The sequence below is a fragment of the Leucopleurus acutus genome (genome assembly GCF_964270905.1).
Source record: "Leucopleurus acutus genome assembly, chromosome: 11".
Classification (NCBI taxonomy): Eukaryota; Metazoa; Chordata; class Mammalia; order Artiodactyla; family Delphinidae; genus Leucopleurus; species Leucopleurus acutus.
In genome coordinates, this window is record NC_139152.1 from 95,024,770 (window position 1) to 95,045,725 (window position 20,956).

Genomic DNA, 20,956 nt, shown 5'->3' on the forward strand with positions numbered 1-20,956 from the left:
TTGGGCCTGAAGATGCTGGAAGGTGGCCCTGGTGCCTCTGGGTCCCAAAAGGACTCAGACTGCAGCAAATACTGGCTTTTTGGGGACAAGGTTCCTTGTGGGGGGACTGTCAAGGTGGCAGGTGTGTGAAAAGAAGCTGCTTGGTTTGAGGGAGGGCGTTGTGCAGCATTCCACTGGGGAGGGGCTCCCAGACCCCCCACTTGTGCTGACTTGGAGCTCGAGCTCCCGACCCATCCACTGACCCCCTCCATAGGTTCATCCCCCACAGGTCCATCCACGCACTCCCCCATCTGACCGGCTGCCCGTCCATCTGTCCGCCCACCTAGTATTGAGAGAGGTTATCTGATAACAAAAACCCCTGACACCTGCCCAGAATCATCCAGCTTTCAACGCTTTTCATCTCTGTGATTTCTTCGGAGCCTTGCAGTCCCCCTGGCGGGAGGTGGGTTAGTCTCATGAAAAACTGAGATGAAAAAACTGAGACTTGGAGACTTGAGGTTACTTGCCCAGGAGGTCTCCTGACTCTTTCCACTGCCCTGTGTCTCGAATGGGATGGGGATCTAGGGAAGGAGAGGGGGAGGGCCCTGCCTGCAGGGGGCTTCAGGCCTGATGGGGAAGGTCAGGAACTTTTATGAGCATCTACTCACCTCCTGTGTGCCAGGCTCTTGACATGCCGCTGGCTGACTTAACCCTCTGAACAACCTATGTGAGGCTCAGAGAGGTTAAGTGGCTTGCATAAGGTCACACAGCAATTCAGGGGCAAGGCAGGGATCTGAGCAGAGTTATGTCTGTCCTAAGCCCAGCTCTTTCCCTGGCTCTGTCTGACCCCTTGCTTCTCTTCCCTGCCTGAGCCTCAGTTTCCCAATCTGCAGAAGGTGAGAGGGCTCCTGGCACCTCGTCCTCCTCCACAGTCACCGCTGACCCCACTCTGCCAATACCCAGGCTTGGGGCCTTGGGGGTCCCTGCCACTCGCCCTGCCCACCTCTCTGCAGCCGTCCGCTGTGAGTGCCTGTGGGGCCAGCCTGACTCTGGGCTCACAGAGCGTGTTGGTCAGCCCGGACAGGCCTGGCTGGGCAGTGGAGGCTGTGCTCTGGGATATTTGTGGAGCAAGGTGACCTGGGAGGGCAGGTTGGCACAGGTTGGGTGAATTACATAGGGGGTCCTGGAGTGCTGGAGTCTCAAGGTCGCATATACAAGGTCACCTCCCCACACATGAGCCTTGACGTGATGGGAAACTCCAGGGGCCCCTGAGAGTTGCTGTGAAGGTCCTGAGGGGGGGGTTGAGAGATGGGGGTGGGGCTGGGGGTGAGCGGTGAGAACCAAAGCTGTGGGGGGGGGAGGGGCAGTTCAGCTATATCACCTTTGCCCCTCCCACTGTCCTGGGGAGACTCCCTCGGGGGCAGGGAAGGGACATCCAGAGAGGCCATCCTAGGTGGCAGACTGTCTCTGTCCTTCCCACTTGCCACCAAGCCTAGAAGTCTCCTTAAAGATTAACTTGTTCAAAACCATCTTTACCCCTTTTAACAAGTGTGGAGAATGAGACCCAGAGAGGGCCATGACCAGCCCAAGGTCACACAGCAGGTTAGTGGGAGGGACTAAACTGGAGCCTGTTTCTAACCAGCCCACCTTGCCCAGGGGTGCATGTTCCTCTCTCTCAGGCGCCACCTCCTTCTGGGAAACTGACCACAAGGCAGACTTTGTTCCCTCAGCGCCCAGAACTATGCCTGGTGTGTGGAAAGCGCTCAGTATAGGTGTGAAGTGGACCCGCTGGCCAAGTTTATCGAGTAGCTGTTCTGTGCAGTCAGTGCTCAGACGGAGGGGTGCCAGGCATGTGGAGCTTATGGGGGTGCAGGGAGGGGCAGAGTGGGGGGCACTGGGGGTCTGAGGTGGAGTCAGCTGAGACCCAGCGGAGTGTGGGGATTGACCTGGCAAGGGAGTGTTTTAGAAACGCCTGGCAGAAGTGGAGTGGACACAGAGGATTGCTCTGGTAGTGTGGGTGAGCCGTGCCCGGGCCAGGCAGGGTGGAGAGGAGCAGGTGGGCAGAAGCCCTGGTCCCCACCCTGGAGAGTCACGGAGGAAGCCCAGCGTCTGGCCTGGGCAACCTCAGCAGGGAAGGCACCAGGCAGGGGCCGCATCTTTCCTGGGCACCCCCTTTGTGCTCCCCATTTCTGTTCCAGGGGAAGGCAGGGGTTGCCCTCAGGAAGCAGCCACCGTGTGGCCACTGTCACGCTCCTAGCCATGCAGCCCACAGGCCCGGTACCCTTTCCAGAGATGCGGGTGCATGTGCCGGGGTCACACAGGGGCGTTTGTACACGATCCTGCATTCTGCATCCCCCGTCAGGTCTCGGGGTCTGACAGGCATGGGAGCAGCGACGTGACAGGACATTTCAGAAGAGATGGTCTGGGTGGGGGGCAGACAGGGTACACACACAGGGTACGGGCCTCTCTCTCCGGGTGGGTTTCTGTACACCTGTGCGCGTGTGTGCACGCGTGTGGGTGTGAGGGTCTCTGTATCTATGAGAGACCATGTGCTGTATGTATATGTGTGTGCACGTGTGCGGGGTGTGGGCCCACGTGCCTCTCCTCCCTGCCCTTTTCGCCCTCTCTCGCTGCCCGCGTGAGGAGCTCATTTGCAGCTCCTGGCTGTAGGGGTCACTTCCAGGTCCCCAGAGCCAGTCCGTTCACTTCTCTGGAGAAGGGCGGGGTTGGGCCCTGCACTCCTGGAGGTTCCGATTTTGGAGGCTGGGTAGCCCCAAGGGCCCAGAGAGGAGTTCGGGTCTTTCCTTAGGGGCCTCTTTCCTTCTAATAGGCTTCGCTGGGAGGCCCAGGGTGGCCTGAGGTGGGCAGTTCTGTTTCCACTCTGAGCTGATTCTGCCTCTCAGCTGACAAACGAATCTCGAATCTTGCTTTCTCAGAACCTGGAGGCACAGCGCTCCAGGATCCAAAATATAACCGATGCGCCCCCTGGAAAGCGACCTTAAGATAAATCCATCTTCATGAACAGCTTGATTAACAGGAGCCTCAGGCTGTTGGAGCAGGTCCTCTGATCCAGACCCTCATTTACAGAAGGGGCAGCGTCCTTCCCAGTTGCCAGGAGCTCTGCCCAGGGTCACTGGGGAATGAGTGGCATGGGGGCGGGGCACAGAGTCTTAGAAGTGTCTCTTCGAGAAGTTTGGTTGGTTGCCTTCTTTTTTCTTAGATGTTTCCACGAACATTCCAGGTCCTCCCATTTATTTATCTTTAGAGCCGCTTCTGCCCTGGGACGCCTTCTTTTCAACAATAGCCTGTAGCTTTCCATTTGGCCACTAGATGGCAGGCTAGAGAATTGGGACTAGGCAAAGTGAAATTATGGGTTATTAATTGCAAAGCTGTGGAGAGGGGGGTGGCTGCCTGTAGTTTAAAAAGTAGTTTAAAAACACGACCAACGAGGAAGACTCAGTTGGGTTGTCAGGGAATGTAATTTCTACTTCTTAGCTCTGCAGGGAGCCTGCTGTGTGACCTGGGAAGCCCCTGGGTGTCTCTGGGCCTCAGTTTCCCTATTTGCACAAAGGAGGAGGAGGGACTGATTAGATGTGTGGTTCTGACTTTGTCCAGGATGGTTGGGGCACCTGGGAGTCGTGGTGCTCTTTACAGAACCTCGTTAAAAATATGTCCCTCTACCCTACTCCTGCCAGGTCTGTCCTGGCCACTGAACCATTGGTGGATAAAGGGCAGGAGATAGTGCATGGGAGGAGGTTAGGGAGGGAGGGAAGAAGCACTAGACTGCCAGTCAGGAGGCTGGGTTCTGGTTCCTCGCTGTGTGACCTTTCATAAGTTGCTATCCCTTTCTGGGCCTTGGCAAGATGGGGCTGGATTATCTCTGAAAGCGCCCCCTCCTGGCACCAGCAGACTCCAGGCCTCACCCAGCCTATACAGCCCTCAATCAGCTGCAATGCCTCCCAAAGCCCATTGGCCAAGCCATTTAAATATGAAAAGTGCTTTTTTCTCCAGTAAGAAACTAGGGCAGTTACTGCTAAAGCCTGAGCCGGCTGAGTCTGAGCTGCTGGCCCACATCTGCACCCTGCCACTGCACACCCCTGCCCAGTCTGTGCAGGGGGTTGGGAGGGAGGCCTGGGGAGCTCAGGGGCAGCTGCTGGGAATGCTGATCCTCGCCTGGGCCCCTGCCCCCTTCCTGGAGCCCAGTCCAACTAACAACCCCGGGGTCAGCAAGAAGCCACCTCTGTGCAGGGGCCTCTGGGATGGGGCTGGGCTGGGCAGGGCCCAGGGACAGGGAGGCAGAGCTGACAGTGCTGTGGGTGAGGCTCCTGTCCGGCTCCAGCTGCAGGCAGGACTGGAGACTTACTCTGTGCTGACAGGCCCCGGTTCTAGTTCTTTCACCTGCCTGTTGTGGGACGCTGGGCCTCTATTTCTCCAACGATAAGATGGGGTTAATAATAGCAATTTCCATATGGTTTTGTAAGGATGAAATGCCCTCAGGTGTGTAGAGAGCTTAGCACGTAGCCTTGTATGCAGTAAGTGGCCAACAGGTGCTACTATTATGAAGAAGGTGCTGGGAGCATTGGAGGTGGAAGGTGGGGACGTCAGGACCGCTTTGCAGAGGCTGGTTTTGGAAGATGCTCAACAAGGACACAGAGGGCTGGGGAGGGTGGTCCCTGCAGACAGAGTGGAATTGCATGTGCCAAGGTGGAGAGCAGGAGCTGTCCTGGGAACAGTGGGGCTGGGCAGAGGACTGCGTGTCATGGGGAGGTGGAAGGTGAGCATTCCACATCTTCTAGGGATTTCCTAATAATGATAAATGGCTAAAATTTATCAGATGCTTTACATGGGCTGTATCATTTCACCTTCGTAACAGTCCTAGGATGTTGGTACCATTGTGATGCCCACTTTACAAATGGGGAAACTGAGTCAGAGAGAGGTTGAGTAACCTGCCCAAGGCCACACAGCTGGCCAGAGCTTTTTGCTCCTTTTCACAACCTCCTTCCTTTCCTTTTAGTGTGTAGCCATCTCAGCCGCCCACTCCATCTGCAGGGCATCAGGAAAGACCCCTGCCCACATCCAAGGTCAAAGTAGAAAGGCCCCGTGGGCTGAAGTAATGCCCTCAAGGCCCCTTCTCTTCCCATCTACCCCCAAGTTTGGTGTGCCCCAGACCTCCGAACGCCTTTCACTGTCAGGGTGCAGAGTTCTCGCGGTGCCAGGCCCCAAGCAGCCCGAGGGGGATGAGTCAGGGCAGGAAAGAGGATGGCGCAATGGTTAGTGCAGAGCGTGGTGTCTGAGTCACCCTGCCAGCATTCAAAGCTTGGTCCTGTGTTAATTAGCTATAGCACCTGGGGGAAGATTCTTCTTTTGTTTCGGACCCCTGTCTGCACAAGGGGGATGGCACACAGCACCATCATGTGGGTTAATCTGCAGTGCCAGGTGTGGAACATGTGCCCTGTGAACTGCCCCATCCCTGCCCTTTTCACAGAGGGAGGGTCCCAGTGTTGAGGCTGCAGACTGCTGCATCCAGAGCAGTTAGACCAGCGTTTGTGCCTGGGATCTTGGCCAGTGGCTCCACCTCTCGGACCTCAGTTTCTCCATCCATAAAATGGGGTCCCAGCCCTTCCTCGCTAGGCTGTGGGGCAGCAAAACATCCTTGTGACATCTGCTCCTGGAAGGTGCCCAGTGAAGGTGCAAACACCGTACGTTGATCACGTGGGGGTCTCATACTCCGCATCTATTGGCGGTGGGGCTGGGGGACCTTGAAACAGAGCTTGCATGAGAATCTCAGCACTTCCACTCTGTACGTGTGTTTAATGGGACTTGGGGTGCAGGACCTTGGACTTCAGACTGTCTGTCCTTGGATCCCACAAGGGTCCCCCAGCTGCCCTGAGGAAGAAAGGTCTGGAAGCCCCCAAGGAAGGAAGGGAAGGGAGGAGGAAGGTGGGGAGAGAAGAGAGAAGAGGCAGTGGAGGGGCCCAATTTCCCCAGGGCTGCTGCCTTTCAGAAGAGGTGGGGGTGGGCGGGAGAGCATCTGGCCAGAACGTCTGATGAGAACCTGGCTTGCGAACAGTAAAGAGCAGCCAGGACTGTGAGAGGAGAGATGCTTGGGGTGGGGGTGGGGTGAAGGTACCCCCCGCCCCTCGCCCCCTACCGCCACCTCCTCCGCTGGGGTCAAGTTCTGTTCTGCAAATCAGGAAGGAGTGATTCGTGGATAGGACACAAGATGAAGGGAGAGAGGCACTGTGTATACATTCATTCATCCATTCATCCAATCATCCGTTCACCCAAAGTAGCATCCACTAAGGGGCAATGGGGCCGGGCCTTGGGTCAGCTGTGGGGTCACAGAGAAGACTCAGATGCAGCCCCGTCTCTGGAGGCAGACCCTCAAGCCAGGAGTTCTGGGCGGGGGACGTGTGCTCTAATGGAAGCATCAGGGCCGAGGGGAAGGGCCACTAACGACGTACTTTGAGGAGGCTTCAGACAGGAGGGGGCACAGGACGTTTGAAGAAGGAGTAAAAGGGCAGGAAGGTACCCAGTGGGGGGGTCCCTTCAGTGGCACAGGACCAGGCCCACCCTCTAGGGAGTGAGCCCTGACAGCCTTGGGGAGGAAACCAAGGCCTCCCCTGAGGTGGAGGGTGCAGGGCTGCAGACTCCTTGCTGGGGATTGTCTCTTATCTCAGGAGTGGGCACTGAGGGCCCTCTTCAGCCCACAGGCCCCTCCCAGGCTGGGCTGGGGCCAGTAGCTGTGTCCTCGGCAGCCCAGCCGTATGCTGCCTGGCCCGGCCTCCCGGTACCCACTGTGCCCCTGATTAGCTGGCACTGGCCATGGCAGGGGCAGCACACGGCCTCTCCCGGCTGCTCAGCGCCCTCCTCTGACCTGGCCAGACCAGGGAGAGAGGGGAGCCCCCAGGCCGAGCACAGCCTCGGCGCCCCTTGCCCCGGGCCTGGCAGAGCGGCCCCGCTAATGTGGGCTGACAGTTCCTGTCTGCAGAGAGCACCCCAGACCCCCAGGGGAGATGCCTGTCAGGAAGCACACCCCCGTCTTCCTCCTGGCCCCCTACTGCCACCAGGGCCCTCTGCCTCGCTGCTGCCCAGCTTTCCTTAGGGCGGAGGGTCTGGTCTGGGGGGTCCCCGGCGAGAAGGGGTGAAAAGGTTGAGCAGCTCCATCAGTTTGCCCATCTGTCATCCATCTCCCCCGGCTCCTGGCTTTAAATGCCACCTAGAGACCATTTCTACCCTGATGCCACCCACATGACGCTCCAGGCCATACTTCTCTCTCCTGAACCCCGGACCCTGAGATCTTACGAAGCAACTTCACATGGGTGTACACCACGCACCCCAGACCCCCCCCCATCCCCGCGGACCCCCATCTTCACTGAGGGCTGCTCCGTGCCTCTAGTCTCAGGCCCCCAGCCTCGGAGATGCCTGGGTCCCTCTCTACCGCCCGCATCCACACCCCACCCCTCGGCTCAACCTTCAAGAGGTCTCCTGAGCCCAGCCATGACCCCCTCCACTGCCACGTCAGGACCAGCCACTTCTGCATCATCAGGATGGCAGGTGAGCAGTGGCTGGGCCGGGCCAGGCAGGGTGGAGAGGACAGGTGGGCAGAAGCCCTGGTCCCCACCCTGGAGAGTCACGGAGGAAGCCCAGCGTCTGGCCCAGGCAATCTCAGCAGGGAGGGCACCGGGCAGAGGCCGCATCTCTCCTGGGCACCCCCTCAGTGCTCCCCATTTCTGTCCCAGGGGAAGGCAGGGGCTGCCCTCGGGAAGCAGCCACCATGTGGCCACTGTCACCCTCCTGGCCCTGCAGCCCACAGGCCCGGTACCCTTTCCAGAGATGCGTCCGCATGTGCCAGGGTCACACAGGTGTGTTTGTAGACCATCTTGCAGGCTGGCGCCTCCTAACGGGCCTCCTTCCTCCTCCCTGGCCCACACCGTCCATTTTCTCCCCAGCAGCTGGGAGACCATGTGTCTCTTCTGCCCACAACACTCAGAGTGAGTTGAAGCCAGAGTTTCACATTCACTTGCAGGCAGCCCCATTTCCCTCCCGTCTTTGCCCTGGCTGTTCCCTCTGCCTGGAGAGCTCTTCCCCCAGCTGTGCGCACAGCTGCTCTGTGCATCTTGCTGGTGTGGCCTTTCCTGGCCCCCATTTTATACCAGCCTGACCCCCGGCCCCAGCCTGGCCCTCCCCATCGCCTCCCCCATTCTACTTTTTGTGTTCGTAGCACTTACCACCCAACAAATGAGGAAATGTACTTATTATGTTTGCTGTTTCTCTGTCTCTCCCTACCCCTACCTAGAATGTGTGCTTCACAGGGGCAGGGGATTTGGGGTGTGTGCGTGTGTGTGTGCGGGTGTATTTCTGTGTTTTAGGCCGTTCCGTGTGGTGTGTGGGACCCTAGTTCCAGGACCAGGGATGGAACCCTTGCCCCCTGCAGTGGAAGCTAGGAGTCTTAACCACTGGACTTCCAGGAGAGTCCCTTTTGTGTGTTTTTTTAAACTGATGCATCCTTAGAGCTTAAAACAGTGCCTGGCATGTAGTAGGCCCTCACTAAACACTTGTTGAGATGACCCATCCACTCAGCCATCGCTCCTACATTCGTTCAAGCTGCCCTCCTCGGAGGGGCCGCTCTGTGCCAGGCCCTGGGCTGGGTCGGAGGATGCGGAACACCCCGGTGGGCCTTGCCCTCCTGGTTTCCGGCGGGGAGAGGAGGGCAGAGCTGCGATGAAGGCCGACAGCGTAACAAGTGCTGTGACGGAGGGAGGACGGGGCTGTGGCAGCTCATTGCGGGAGCACGAGCTCAGCCTGGGGACCAGAAGAGGCGACCACGCAGCTGAGTTTTAAAAATGGAGGAGAGATGGACTTCCGGGCGACTTTGAGGGCCCGGCGGTGACCCAGAACCTGGACTTTCCAGGGACTGGAAGTGGGTCAGTCTGGCTCCAGCATGGACCCCGTCCTGCCGTGGGAAGTGCCCCCGGCATTGCCCCCGGCAGCACAATAGCAAAGGAACCCTTGTGGCAGAGAGTGGGGGGCGGTGTGAGTGGGGGCAGAGTGTGCGGAGGTGGGAAGCCAGGGTGCCAGGCGCGTCTGCTGTCTGGCTGGAGCAGCGGGTTCAGGCGTGGCGTGGAGGGCGTGGGGGGCGAGGCTTGGGAGATAGACTGGAGCCAGGTTGTGGGGGCCTGTGGGATGGGGGGCAGTTGGGATGGGGGGCAGTTGGGATGAAGATTTACACTTTCCCCACGGGGGTGGCTGGGCTGCTGGAGGCTTCTAACTTTGGGGGCTCCCCACTCGGAGGTGTCCTGGCCTTGGGGTGTTTCTGAGGCTGGATGGGAACCCCCGTCCTCTTCTGTAGATGAGGCCTCTGGGCCCCAGAGAGGGCAAACTGTCTCAAGGACGCCCAGCCAGGACTGGGGCCCAGATGTCCTGCTGTGGGTTGGTGCTCTGCGTGCTCATCAGGGTAGGGGCTACATTGAATGTTCTGAGGACTCCGGGGTCCTCTTCCCCTTCTTAACTAGGGAAGCAGGGCCCTCAACCACGCTCGTGGGCCGCCTGCAGCCTGCCCTCACCAAGGCAGACCTGGTCCCCACCCCAGGCTGAAGGCCTCAAAAGTCACACTAAGAGAGCAGAACCAGGTAAGCTCATCCTGAGAGAGGAAAAAGGAGAGCCATGGGGGAACTAGATGCAGGAAGCCTTCCTAAGTATCTGGGAGTGAGAATCAGAGAAGACTGCCTGGAGGAGGAGGCTTTGGCTGGGGGACGGTTTGGAGGGAGATGAGCAGGAAGGATGGTCCGAGGCAGATGGTGATGGGTCTTAAAGGCAGCCTCTCTCTGTCTCGCTTTCTCTCCATCTCTGTTCTGTCTACAGTTCTCTCTCTGTCGCACTTTGTCTGTCTGTCTGTCTCTCCTGTGCACAGCGCCAGGGGAAATGAGGGCAGAGTGGAACCACTGCATTTGCCTTAGCTAATTACTTACTTGACCGTGGGCATAAAAGGAGGATTAGCTGGGCTCTCACGGGGTCCTCCCTGGCTCCCTAATCGCGTGGCCCCTGTTCCCTGGCACGGAAGTGATGAACTCGTTCTGAGCCCCTAATTAGCTAATTATGTGGTGGCTCTGTGGCCCTGGGACTCCTCGGGCCCCAGGGGGGCTGTGAAGTGAGCTGCGGCCCAGCTCAGCAGAGGGTGGCAGGAGGGGAGGAGGGACCGGGCTGCCATTCAGGGAAGCCAGCCTGGCAGGTTCTCAGGAGCGTTTCAGAATTTCAATGTCCTGGAGAACTGAGAAATGTAATTAACTGAGCAACACAGGCTGGGCCCGGGGAGCAGACATGGAGAAGCGGGGCTGGGATGGTGAGGAGCTGCCTCCTCCAGGCCTTTCTGATCTCACCCCTTCTCACAGCTGCCACCTGGCCCTCCGTGCTTGCCTCCTGCCTCTGTCCTGTCCTCCAGGATTACTCCTTCCCCTTTAAAGCCCAGAGCTGACCAAGCGCTCGCCCTGTTTAGAAATCTGCCCATGGACCACCCTGACCAGCCACCTAACAGAGAGCCCCGCGCTCCTGAGACCCCCAAGCACAGTCTGGATGCCCTCTCTGAACGGTCACCCCTCTGCGACTTTGCCACAGCTCCCGGCATCCTGCAGGGCCCAGCTCGAGTCAGCCCCTCCAGGAATGGGCCTGGAGCTGCCCTCACTGCCCAGGCATGGTGCGTTTCCCCAACACTGTGGTCCCCTGACCCCCTGCTGGTAGACTGCAAGCTCTACCAGCAGGGGTAAAAAATGAGGGCGTAAAAAAATGAGGATTTTGGTTTCCCCATGTGCCCAGCACCGTGCCTGGTATGAAACAGTATTTATAAGTGTTTGATGAGTGAATGAATGATGGGGCATCAGAAAGGCCTGCAACTGCATTAACATTTGGATGGACTGCAGGGTGCTTGCTCTGTTTTCTCGCTTCCCTCTTCTGCACACCCCCTGGCTACCCTGCAGTGGCGGGGGGCAGACGTGGCGAGGTGGGGTATTGAGCCTTCACTCACCCTGGCTTGCTCTCAATTGGAGAGCAGGAGCTTACAAAGGAGCCCCACTGCCTTTCCCAAGAGGAGGCTGACCTAGTTTTGTGGGGAGGGAGGATGGGGGTGGGCATTAATTATTGATTGGAAATCACTCCATACAGAACTTGTGATGCAAATCCCAAATAACTACCCTCATGAATAACCACCTCAGGGGCTTCCCTGGTGGCGCAGTGGTTGAGAGTCCGCCTGCCGATGCAGGGGACGCGGGTTCGTGCCCCGGTCCGGGAGGATCCCACATGCCGCGGAGCGGCTGGGCCCGTGAGCCATGGCCGCTGAGCCTGCGCGTCCGGAGCCTGTGCTCCGCAACGGGAGAGGCCACAACAGTGAGAGGCCCGCGTACCGCAAAAAAAAAAAAACCCAAAAAACAAAAAAAAAACTACCTCAGCCATCACCCCTGGAATAAATAAAAATCTGGACAGGGCCACTGTTCTCCTTGTCACCATCCTTCCATCCTCCCCTCTCCAATATTCCACTCCCTCCCTATGACTTAGCACATCATTCATTCACAAGCAGTCATTCAATAAATGTTGGCTGAGCCTCTGCTCTGGGCCAGGACCTGCTGGGTTCCAAGAACACTGAGGTGACATAGACACAGGCCCTGCCCCCAGGAGGTTAGAGCCAAGTGGAAGAGACAGGAGGGTAAACAGATGACTACACACTAGGGTTAGAAGAAGATTGGATGTTGATGTAAATGGTACCTCCAAGGTTGTGCAACCTGCACAACTGTCCATCCTAGGCTGGGTCAGAGGTGCTGAGGTTGCCCAGAACAGAAGAGAGGGAGAGGGGCTTAGAAAGGGTATGGAAGTCTTCACAGAGAGAAAGCAGATGCTTAACTGAGCTGTGGTGGCTGAATAGAGGTTTGCCAGGCACAAGAGAGGCAGAAGAGTGTTCTAGAAAGAGGGGACAGCATGAATAAAAAAGCATGGAGGTGTGAAATCCCATGGTAGCTTTATGGAACTTTAAATAATTTGATATTGCTAGACATAGCATGCACACTGGGGATGGAGGGAGGCAGAGAGGAAGATGAGGCTACAGAGGTAGGCAGGGTTCACAGGAATCACAGGATCTTGGGGGGGGTGCGCTCAAGGGTGACCCACCAGCTCTTGACACTCTTTGGGGCCACAGACACTTGCGTGGACCTTCTTCCCAGAAAAATTCATGGCATCATACTTGCATACTTTACAGCAATTCCATAAGGTTCATGGACCTTCTGTAGTCCTTCCACGGACCTCCCCCAACCTGCCAGGGGTCCACAAACTACAGCTTCTGTAACTGATAAGAATGCCAGCACTGTTCATACATAGTGATGACATGCCCAGATTTGTGTTGTAGAGTGTGTTATCAGGAATCACTCCCTCTCTGTCCTGGGCTCTGCCTTCCTTGGGCTGGCTTCAACCCCAGGCAGGCATTATTCCCGGGAGGCAAATGGCCCCAGCAGCTCCAGGCTTAACTCCTCCCAGCTTGTAACCTCTGCAGAAAGAGAGCATCTCTTTTCCTGTAGTTCCAGCAGAAGTCTCAGTGCAGACTCTCATTGGTCCTGGATGGAGTCACGTGCCCATCCTGGACCAATCATTGAGGCTAGAGGAACAGGCTATGCTGATTGGCCAGGGCTAGGTCATGTGATCTCCATGTCAGCCCACCCAAACCACAGGACTGGAATGGGGGAATTGGTGCTGTTTTCATAGGACTGGGAAAGGGAGCTGGGCAAAACTACAGAGGTGACCCACCCATCTGGGGCTTGCATTCGTGCGGATTCTCCAGTGACTGGGTTGGCTGGATCTTCCTGAGGAGTCAGGAGGGAGTGGGTGACATGCAGACAGTTACTGAAGCTGTACAGATGATGTCACCTGGACTTGGGAGAGCTGGGTCCTTTTCACAGCTGGGGTACTGAGCCCGCGGGGAGAGAGAGGGCACGGAGGGTGCAGATGGGTCAGCCCAGGGCAGGAGGGGCAGAAGGGAAGGATGGGGAGACAGACGTGAAGGGTGGTAAGTGTGTGGAGCAGTGCCGGAAGCTGAGCATCTCCACTTCCTCTGTGGGGCGGGAGCCCCGGAGTTTGCTGAGAGTTGGCTGTGGGCCCTGAGCTGGGGAATCTTTGCAGAGTGGTTGCTGTCTTCTTGGGCCCGTCTGCTGAGGGGCCTTATCCTCCAAGAGGGGAAGGGACTGGTTCAGGTCCCACAGGTCCCAGAGGCTAGCAGGGTGAGGATTTGAACCCGAATCTCTCTAAAGCTCTATGTGCTTTCCACAGGCTTTCCCTACCTGAGGCATTTCAGGATGTCAGACCTCCCCAGGAGCACACGTTCTGCCCCCTTCCCATGCCTGCCTGAAGCCCGCTTCAGGTCACGCGTCGCCCTCCCTGGGGATGTCTGTCTCCACTCCCACTTCCCCATCTTCTGTTTTGCCTCTGCCTTGGGTTGTTCATCGCAGCTCTTTCTTAGGAAAGGAAGAGTCCTCTTCCTTTGGCATCAGGCCAGGTCTGAGTCCCTCGGCTGGCCAGGGTTCTTCTGTAGGTGGCTCTGAGAGGTCTGCCTGGTTCCATCATGCAGTTCCCCGGGTCAGCGGGGTGGTTTTGGCTGGTACTGATGTGTCCTGGCAAGGTCAGGGAACCACTGACTGCCCCGGAGATGAAGGACACTTATTAGGCTCCTACTGTGCCCATTCTGGGTGGGTGCTGGGCATAGGGAGATGAGCTGGCCTCAGTCCTAGGCCTCCGGGTACTTGAGGGTTGTGGAAAGAGTGCTAACTTGGTGTCAGGACACCTGGTTTAAATCCAGACCCTGCTGCTTCCTATCTGTGTGACCTTGGGCGAGTCGCTTCAGTTCTAGGAACCTCCAGTTGCCTCTTCTATAAAATAAGGATAATATTACCACCCTCACGAAGGAGATCATATTTGTGCATTACCCAGAAAGGCGCTTGGCACATAAAAGGTGCTCCATGAATGCCTGCCTATTCACCCAGAATCTAGTGTAAGTGTCGTGGGGCCCAGAGCCATTTCCGTGGCCTCTGGGAGGAGGGGCAGGTACCAAGGAGGAAGTCTGTCTGGTGGCCACTGAGCAGGCTGAGGACAGTAAGGAGCCCCTGCCCACATGTCCCGCCTCTCCTTTCACTGCCCCCTCTCTGTTCCTCTAACCCGGCTCTCCCTCTGTCCTCTCTGGGACCTCTGCCCCTGTCTGCCCATCCCCCCACCCTTCCCTCTCTCAGGTATGCGGATCCTGGTGAACCTGCTCCTGGACACGCTGCCCATGCTGGGGAATGTCCTCCTGCTCTGCTTCTTTGTCTTCTTCATCTTTGGCATCATCGGCGTGCAGCTCTGGGCGGGCCTGCTGCGCAACCGCTGTTTCCTGGAGGAGAACTTCACAATGTGAGTGCAGTCCCACCCCCACCCCATACCCGCCTGCCCCGGGGTTCCTGGCCAGCTTTAGCTGGGGCATCAGTGGCGCTGAATGTTTCAGGGCTAGGAAGGTCTCCACATTGAGACCTGGTCCCGATCCTTATTTCCAGTGGTGCAGGGAGATTAAGGGATGTGCCCAGGTGAGTTGGTGGTAGGTCTCTCATGAATGGCTGGACACCAGAATGAGCACAGAAGTCCTCTGGGCTCTCAGAATTGGTATCAAAAAGTCCCAGCCCAAGATAGGCCCTTAGGTGCTAATTCAGTACCTAGTGACTCTTACCTAACACATAGTTTTAACTTACTTGGGAATTGGGACCAAAAGAGCGGAAGCAGCAAACGAGAAGGAGGTTGGGTAAGAGGAAAAAGGGCGGCTAAGATCCAAGCAGAAGTGGGGACAACAAGGAATGCAGAGACAGAAAACCTTCAAAGCAGACGTGGAAACTGGCTTTCTAATTACAGCACAGACGTTCCTATCAGGGGCTCTGAGTCACCAGGGAAAGGTCAGCTCGCATTCGGCCCACTTGTGTCTAAAAGCAGTGGGGTGAGCAACTCCTCAGAGAGATGATTGTCCAAAGCTGTGTAAACAGAAATCAAGCTTTCGCTCTTGGAGGAGTTGCGTTGAGTTATCTGAGAAATGTGACATCTACAGAATCTCAGCGACGAGGGATAAGCAGCGCCTCTGAGTGTACGTACATGCCCATCTGTGTTTGGACAGGGCTATACTTTCATTTTGTTTCACTGATAGGCGTTAGTGCACTCCTGCTGTGTGCCAGGCCCCAGGGAGACTGAAGTAAAAAGGCGTTTTCATTCACCCTGTCACTCGACAAACTCATCCAATTGGCAGCTCTTGCCCAGCCCGTGCTCGGGCTGAGGACACAGCAGAAGGTGGAGTTCCTGCCCCTGGGGAGCGAGGACTGCAGGAGGGACAGTTCTTGTCCCTGGCGACACTGCACGGGCGTGGGATGGGCCTCCCTCTTGGCCTGATTGTTGTGAGGATGGAGCTAAGCTGGAGAGCCAGGGGGAAGCCTGGGGAAGGGGACTGACCCGCCCATCACTGTGGGGGAACAGTAGGGTACCTGGGTAGATCAGGGACGGGGCACCCTTGTGGGTAAGAGCCCTGTGGGGGGCAGGGGTGCCCTCACTGTGTCAGTCATTTGGAAGAGGTGGGCCCTGAGTCAGGGCCTGGGGCAGCAGGAGAGGAGGACCCTGCTTCTCCTGGTCTGGCCTTCAAAGATGGAGACGGGTAGGTATGAGCTCTCAGCTTTGGGTTCAGGTCTCATCCAGGCCCCTCCGTGCCATATGGATCTTTCTCTAGGTCATTCCAACATGGTCCCCTTCTCATTATCCCAGCTCAGCCCCGATGTCGCCTTGTCCTGGAGGCCTTCCCTCACCATCCCCCTCCCCCAGACCTTCTATTGCCTTATCCTGCTTGATTTTCTTGGCACTATCTCTGTCTGAAATTATGTCACTTGTGAGTTTATTTTCTTGGTTGTTGGGTATCTCTAGACCAGTTTATTTACTTGGTTAGCAAGGATGAAGCGCTTCTGTGTGACAGGGGCCGTGGAGGTGATGCTTGACTTTTGATTCCTTGTGGAGACCAGGAAACGGAGGCTGAGAGAGGAGAATCTTGCTCCAGGGCACCCAGCTTGGCGAAGTGAGAGATAGAGTTAGAACCTGGGTTCCCCTGACTCTAAAGCCTGCTGTGACTGCCCCGCAGGGAGTGTGCGCGAAGCATCCCTCCAGGCACATAAGCCCCTCAGGAGACCCCAGGTGGTCATTTGGAGTGTTCTTGATGAGCACAGAATCAGGACGATGTCACCCAGCTAGGAAGTGGCAGGGCCCAGAATCTGAGCCCTGGTCTGGTGTCCTCTGCAAAGCATCTGGTCCCTTCTTGCCGATTCTGTCTAGGCATTAATGCACACACACGACTATTTACACCCCAGACAGGTTTTAAAACTGAGAATGGCTCTGGCAGCGTGTCTTGAGTGTGTTTTTCATCAGTGTTTCTTATTCCACGAATGAATAAGAAGCTGGCCAGCCAGCTTCTGTTGATGGACCTTGCGAGGTTTCCAAGTTTTTGCTCTTACGTACAAGCCTGCAGGGAGCATCGTGTATGCTTGCGATCTTTGTGATCAATGGCTAGACTCATAATGTCTAGTCAAATCAGAGATATTGCGGGTTTGGTTCCAGACCACCACAGTAAAGCGAGTCATACGACTTTCTTGGTTTCTCAGCGCATATTATGTTCACACTATACTGTAGTCTACTGATTGTGCAATAATATTAAAAAGAGAGCATACCCCAATGAAAAAGTACTTCATTACCAAAAGATGCTAGCCGTCATCTGAGCCTTCAGTGAGTTGTAATAGTAACAACAAAGATCACTGATCACAGATCACCACGACAAATATAATAATAATAAACGTTTGAAATATTACAAGAATAATCAAAACATGACAGAGACACAAAGTGAGCAAATGCTGTTGGAACAATGGCGCCGACAGATGTGCTCGATACAGGGTTGCCACAAACCTTCAATTTGTAAGAAGTGCAATAAAGAAAAGCTCAAAAAAACCGAGGTATGCCCCTGTGTCCATTTTTTTAAAATACTTTTTTTGGTTAAGGTATAAATTACACTCAGTAGCAGGCACAGCTATTAAGTGCCCAGTGAGGTTTTAACCTGGGTTGTACATCACTGTAAATCTACCCCGAGAAACTCACTGTCCCCAGCAAGGCTCCCTCCTGCCCTTTCCCAGTCACCTTCCCCCTCACCCCAAAGTAGCAGCTATTTTGATCTCTATCACCATAGATTCCCTTTGCCTGTTTCTGAGGCTTCTTTAGATGGAATCATATAGGCCGTTACCTTTTGTGTCTGCATCTTTGTCTCAGTGTCTGTGAGCTTCATCCAAGTTGTTGCTTGTGTATTTCCTTTTTCATTTTTTTTTAAAAAATCATCTCTAGATTACTTATTTTTTTTTTAAAAAATTTATTTATTTATTTAGGCTGTGCCGGGTCTTAGTTGTGGCATGGGGGATCTTTGTTGTGGCATGCAGACTCTTAGTTGCAGCATGCATGCAGGATCTAGTTCCTTGATCAGGGGTCAAACCTGGCCCCATGCTTTGGGAGCGTGGAGTCTTACCCACTGGACCACCAGAGAAGTCCCTCCTTTTTCACTGCTGTGAGGATTCTGCCGAGTGAATATACCACTATGTGTTTTTCCATTCTCCCATTGAACTGGGCGGTTTCTGGTTCCTTGGCTCTATGACTGATGAATACTCTTGTCCATGTCTTTGGGTAGATATGGCCATTCCTTCTCTTGGGTAAATTCTCAGGGGTGGAATTGCTGGGTTAAGGGAGTGCATATGTTTATTGGCTTTAGTAGATTTTTTTTTTTTTTTTTTTTGTGGTATGCGGGTCTCTCACTGTTGTGGCCTCTCCCGTTGCGGAGCATAGGCAAAAAAAAAAAAAAATTCATTTTTTATATGGATGACCGATTGTCCCAGCACCACTGATGAAGAAGTCCATCCTTTCTCCACTGAATTGCAGTGGTGCCTATTAAACTGTCCGGGGACCGTATGTATTTGGGTTGGATGTCTACATGTTAATTGTTAATGGATGTTGTTGCCAAATTGCCCTCTAAAAAGGTCATGTCAACTTACACTCCCACCAATAGTGTATTAGCGTGTTTGCACTCTCCCCATACTCAATATTATCAGCCCTGAAATGTTTGCTGTTTGGATGGATGTAAAATGATCTCACTGTTACTTTTTATTTATTTATTTATTTTTGCGGTACGCGGGCCTCTCACTGTTGTAGCCTCTCCCGTTGCGGAGCACAGGCTCCGGACGCGCAGGCCCAGCGGCCATGGCTCACGGGCCCAGCCGCTCCGCCGCATGTGGGATCTTCCCGGACTGGGGCACGAACTCGTGTCCCCTGCATCAGCAGGTGGACTCTCAACCACTGTGCCACCAGGGAAGCCCAGGACCTAACTTTTTTATTTTCCAAATGGATAGCAAATGTCTTAACACCATTTACTGACTAGTCCTTCCATTCCCCATGGAACTCAAAAGGTGTCTCTATAATATACTAAGTTCTCTTTTATACCTGGGTTTGTCCCTGTGCTCTGTGATGTTCCACAATTCTTTCTGTTCCTGTTGCAATACACACTCTAATAATAATCATACTTGTAGAGTATTTTGTTCTCCTGGTAGGGCTGCACTCCACTCATCTTTATTCTTTTAAAAAATTGTATTGACTGCTCTCCCGTTCATATAAATCCTAGAACCATCTGGCCAGGTTCCATAGACAAAAACATGTTGAGATTTTGATTGGGATTGCAGTGAATCATAGATTAGCTCTACAGGACGGGCAGGGCAGGCATTGTCATCTCTGTTTTACAGATTAAGAAATTGAGGTCCAGAGAGGGGAAGTGACCAGCCCAAGGTCACATAGATGGGAGAGGGTGGGGCAGGAAGGTATCTTACCTTCATCTGTTGAATCAGCAAAATTTAGCATTTGTATATTAAGCACCTACTCTGCTCCGACCACAGTGTGTGGGTACTAGGGATGCTGAGACCCAGTCCTTTCCCTAAAAGAGCTCCAGCCTCCCAGGGGAGTTGGGTGCATTTTTCCCCAAGAGCAGTAACGGGGGTGAGTGCAGGGCCCAGTCTTCCCTGAGGCTTCCCTGAAGCTTCCCCCAGGGAAGGCTCCCTCTTGGTGGTGGTGGGGGACCCTGGAACTGCCCACAGTGGGCAGGTGGGAGTTTTTGTGACCACGGCAGAGGTGGGGAAGGGTGTCCCAGGCAGAGGGAACAGCATGTGCAAAGGCCTGGAGGCGATGATGGCATGTTGGGCCAGTCTTGCCATGCTGTGTGGCAGTGACCCCTCCCCTTCTCCTCTTTCCCCACCATCACCTGTGGACAGACAAGGGGATGTGGCCCTGCCCCCCTACTACCAGCCGGAGGAGGACGACGAGATGCCCTTCATCTGCTCCCTGTCGGGGGACAACGGCATCATGGGCTGCCACGAGATTCCCCCGCTCAAGGAGCAGGGCCGCGAGTGCTGCCTGTCCAAGGATGACGTCTATGACTTTGGGGCGGGGCGCCAGGACCTCAACGCCAGTGGGCTCTGTGTCAACTGGAACCGCTACTACAATGTGTGCCGCACAGGCAGCGCCAACCCCCACAAGGGCGCCATCAACTTTGACAACATCGGCTACGCCTGGATCGTCATCTTCCAGGTGGGGCCCTCGGGCCTGGCGCCGGCCCCCATGCTGGGTGGGGTGAGCAGCTTCACCTGGCAGGCGGGGCTCTGTGCTGGGGGTTTGCCGCCCGAGTCATTGAAACCTACCCGTCCTGTTGGCACAACAGGCACTATCAGCCCATGTTACAGACAGAGCAACTGAGGTTCGAAGAAAGGGCTGTAGGCCCTCGGGTGTATTGCCTGATGCCTCTGTGCCTCAGTTTTCTTATCTCTAAAATGGGGGTAATAACAGCTGCCCCCCGACCTTGAGTGGCTGAGAAGAATAAACCAGATGATGCCAGCCGAGCCTGGTGTGCAGTGAGTGCTCAGTCAAGGTTGCCTTCCTGCTGTCGTCAGAAGGAAGGATGGGGCAGGTGCAGAGGGTGGTGGCTGAGAAGCCGCTGAGGGGTCTGCTTGGCACGCTTGGCTCTGGGGAGCAACAGGATCACAGAATTCAGAGCTGCAAGGTGTGATGTGATCACAGCCCAGCAGCTGCGTTTTGGGACCCTTCGGCCCCGAGAGGGTGGGTGGCAGTGACCTGGCAAACGCTCTGTGCATCTGCCAGAAGAGAACAAGACCGCGGTGCTGGGGGCGCCGGGCGTTCGTCTCGCCCAAGGCTCCTCCACTTTCCTCTCTGGGAAAGCGCATGGGCGACAGAGTCACACCAGGCTTCTCACAGCCCCCGTCCCGGGCTCACCTGAGCTGCGCCCCGACCCTGCCAGGTGGGCTCTGTTGATCCCACACACCGAAGAAGCAGCCGAGGCTCAGAGAGTGGCCCAGGGGGTGAGCTGGAGCCGCAGCCCAGGGCCCCCTGCTTCCAGTCCTTCTGCCTTGGTGTGGAAGACTGGAAGGTGGGGGGCTCTGGAGCGAGAGGCACCAGGTTAAGTCCCTCGTCCACTCCTTCCTGGCTGTGTGACATTGGGCAAGTGTCCTAACCTTCTGAGCCTCCGTTTCCTCACTTGCGTGTTGGGGATGAGGATGGCTGCCCCGTGGAGCCCTTGGGAGAAGTACGAGAGGGGACACGTGTCGAGTGTCCCGGCACGCAGCGGGGCTTCTGTCGGGCAGCTTCCCCTTTGCTCCTGCCTTCCTGGAGGCTCAGCCGTCTCAGGCTCGCTCTCTCCTCTGCTCCGTCCTGGCTGCAGGTGATTACCCTGGAGGGCTGGGTGGAGATCATGTACTACGTGATGGACGCGCACTCCTTCTACAACTTCATCTATTTCATCCTGCTGATCATAGTAAGTGTCAGGGGAGCTGGGGCTCTCTGGGCAAAAGCTCAGGGACCCATGGGCCAG

General features: G+C 55.8%; 1 protein-coding gene across 1 annotated transcript in view; it reads left to right on the plus strand.

Annotated features, from left to right (window-relative positions):
* CACNA1I (calcium voltage-gated channel subunit alpha1 I) overlaps nucleotides 1–20,956 on the plus strand; it is a gene marked incomplete at both ends in the record, with an annotated part of 102,512 nt that overhangs the window by 38,832 nt on the left and 42,724 nt on the right. Inside the window, 3 exons of the mRNA XM_082849693.1 lie at nucleotides 14,235–14,394; nucleotides 19,347–19,662; nucleotides 20,807–20,899. Of these exons, the coding sequence (XP_082705819.1) occupies nucleotides 14,235–14,394; nucleotides 19,347–19,662; nucleotides 20,807–20,899 (569 nt within the window). The remainder of the gene's footprint in view (nucleotides 1–14,234; nucleotides 14,395–19,346; nucleotides 19,663–20,806; nucleotides 20,900–20,956) is intronic.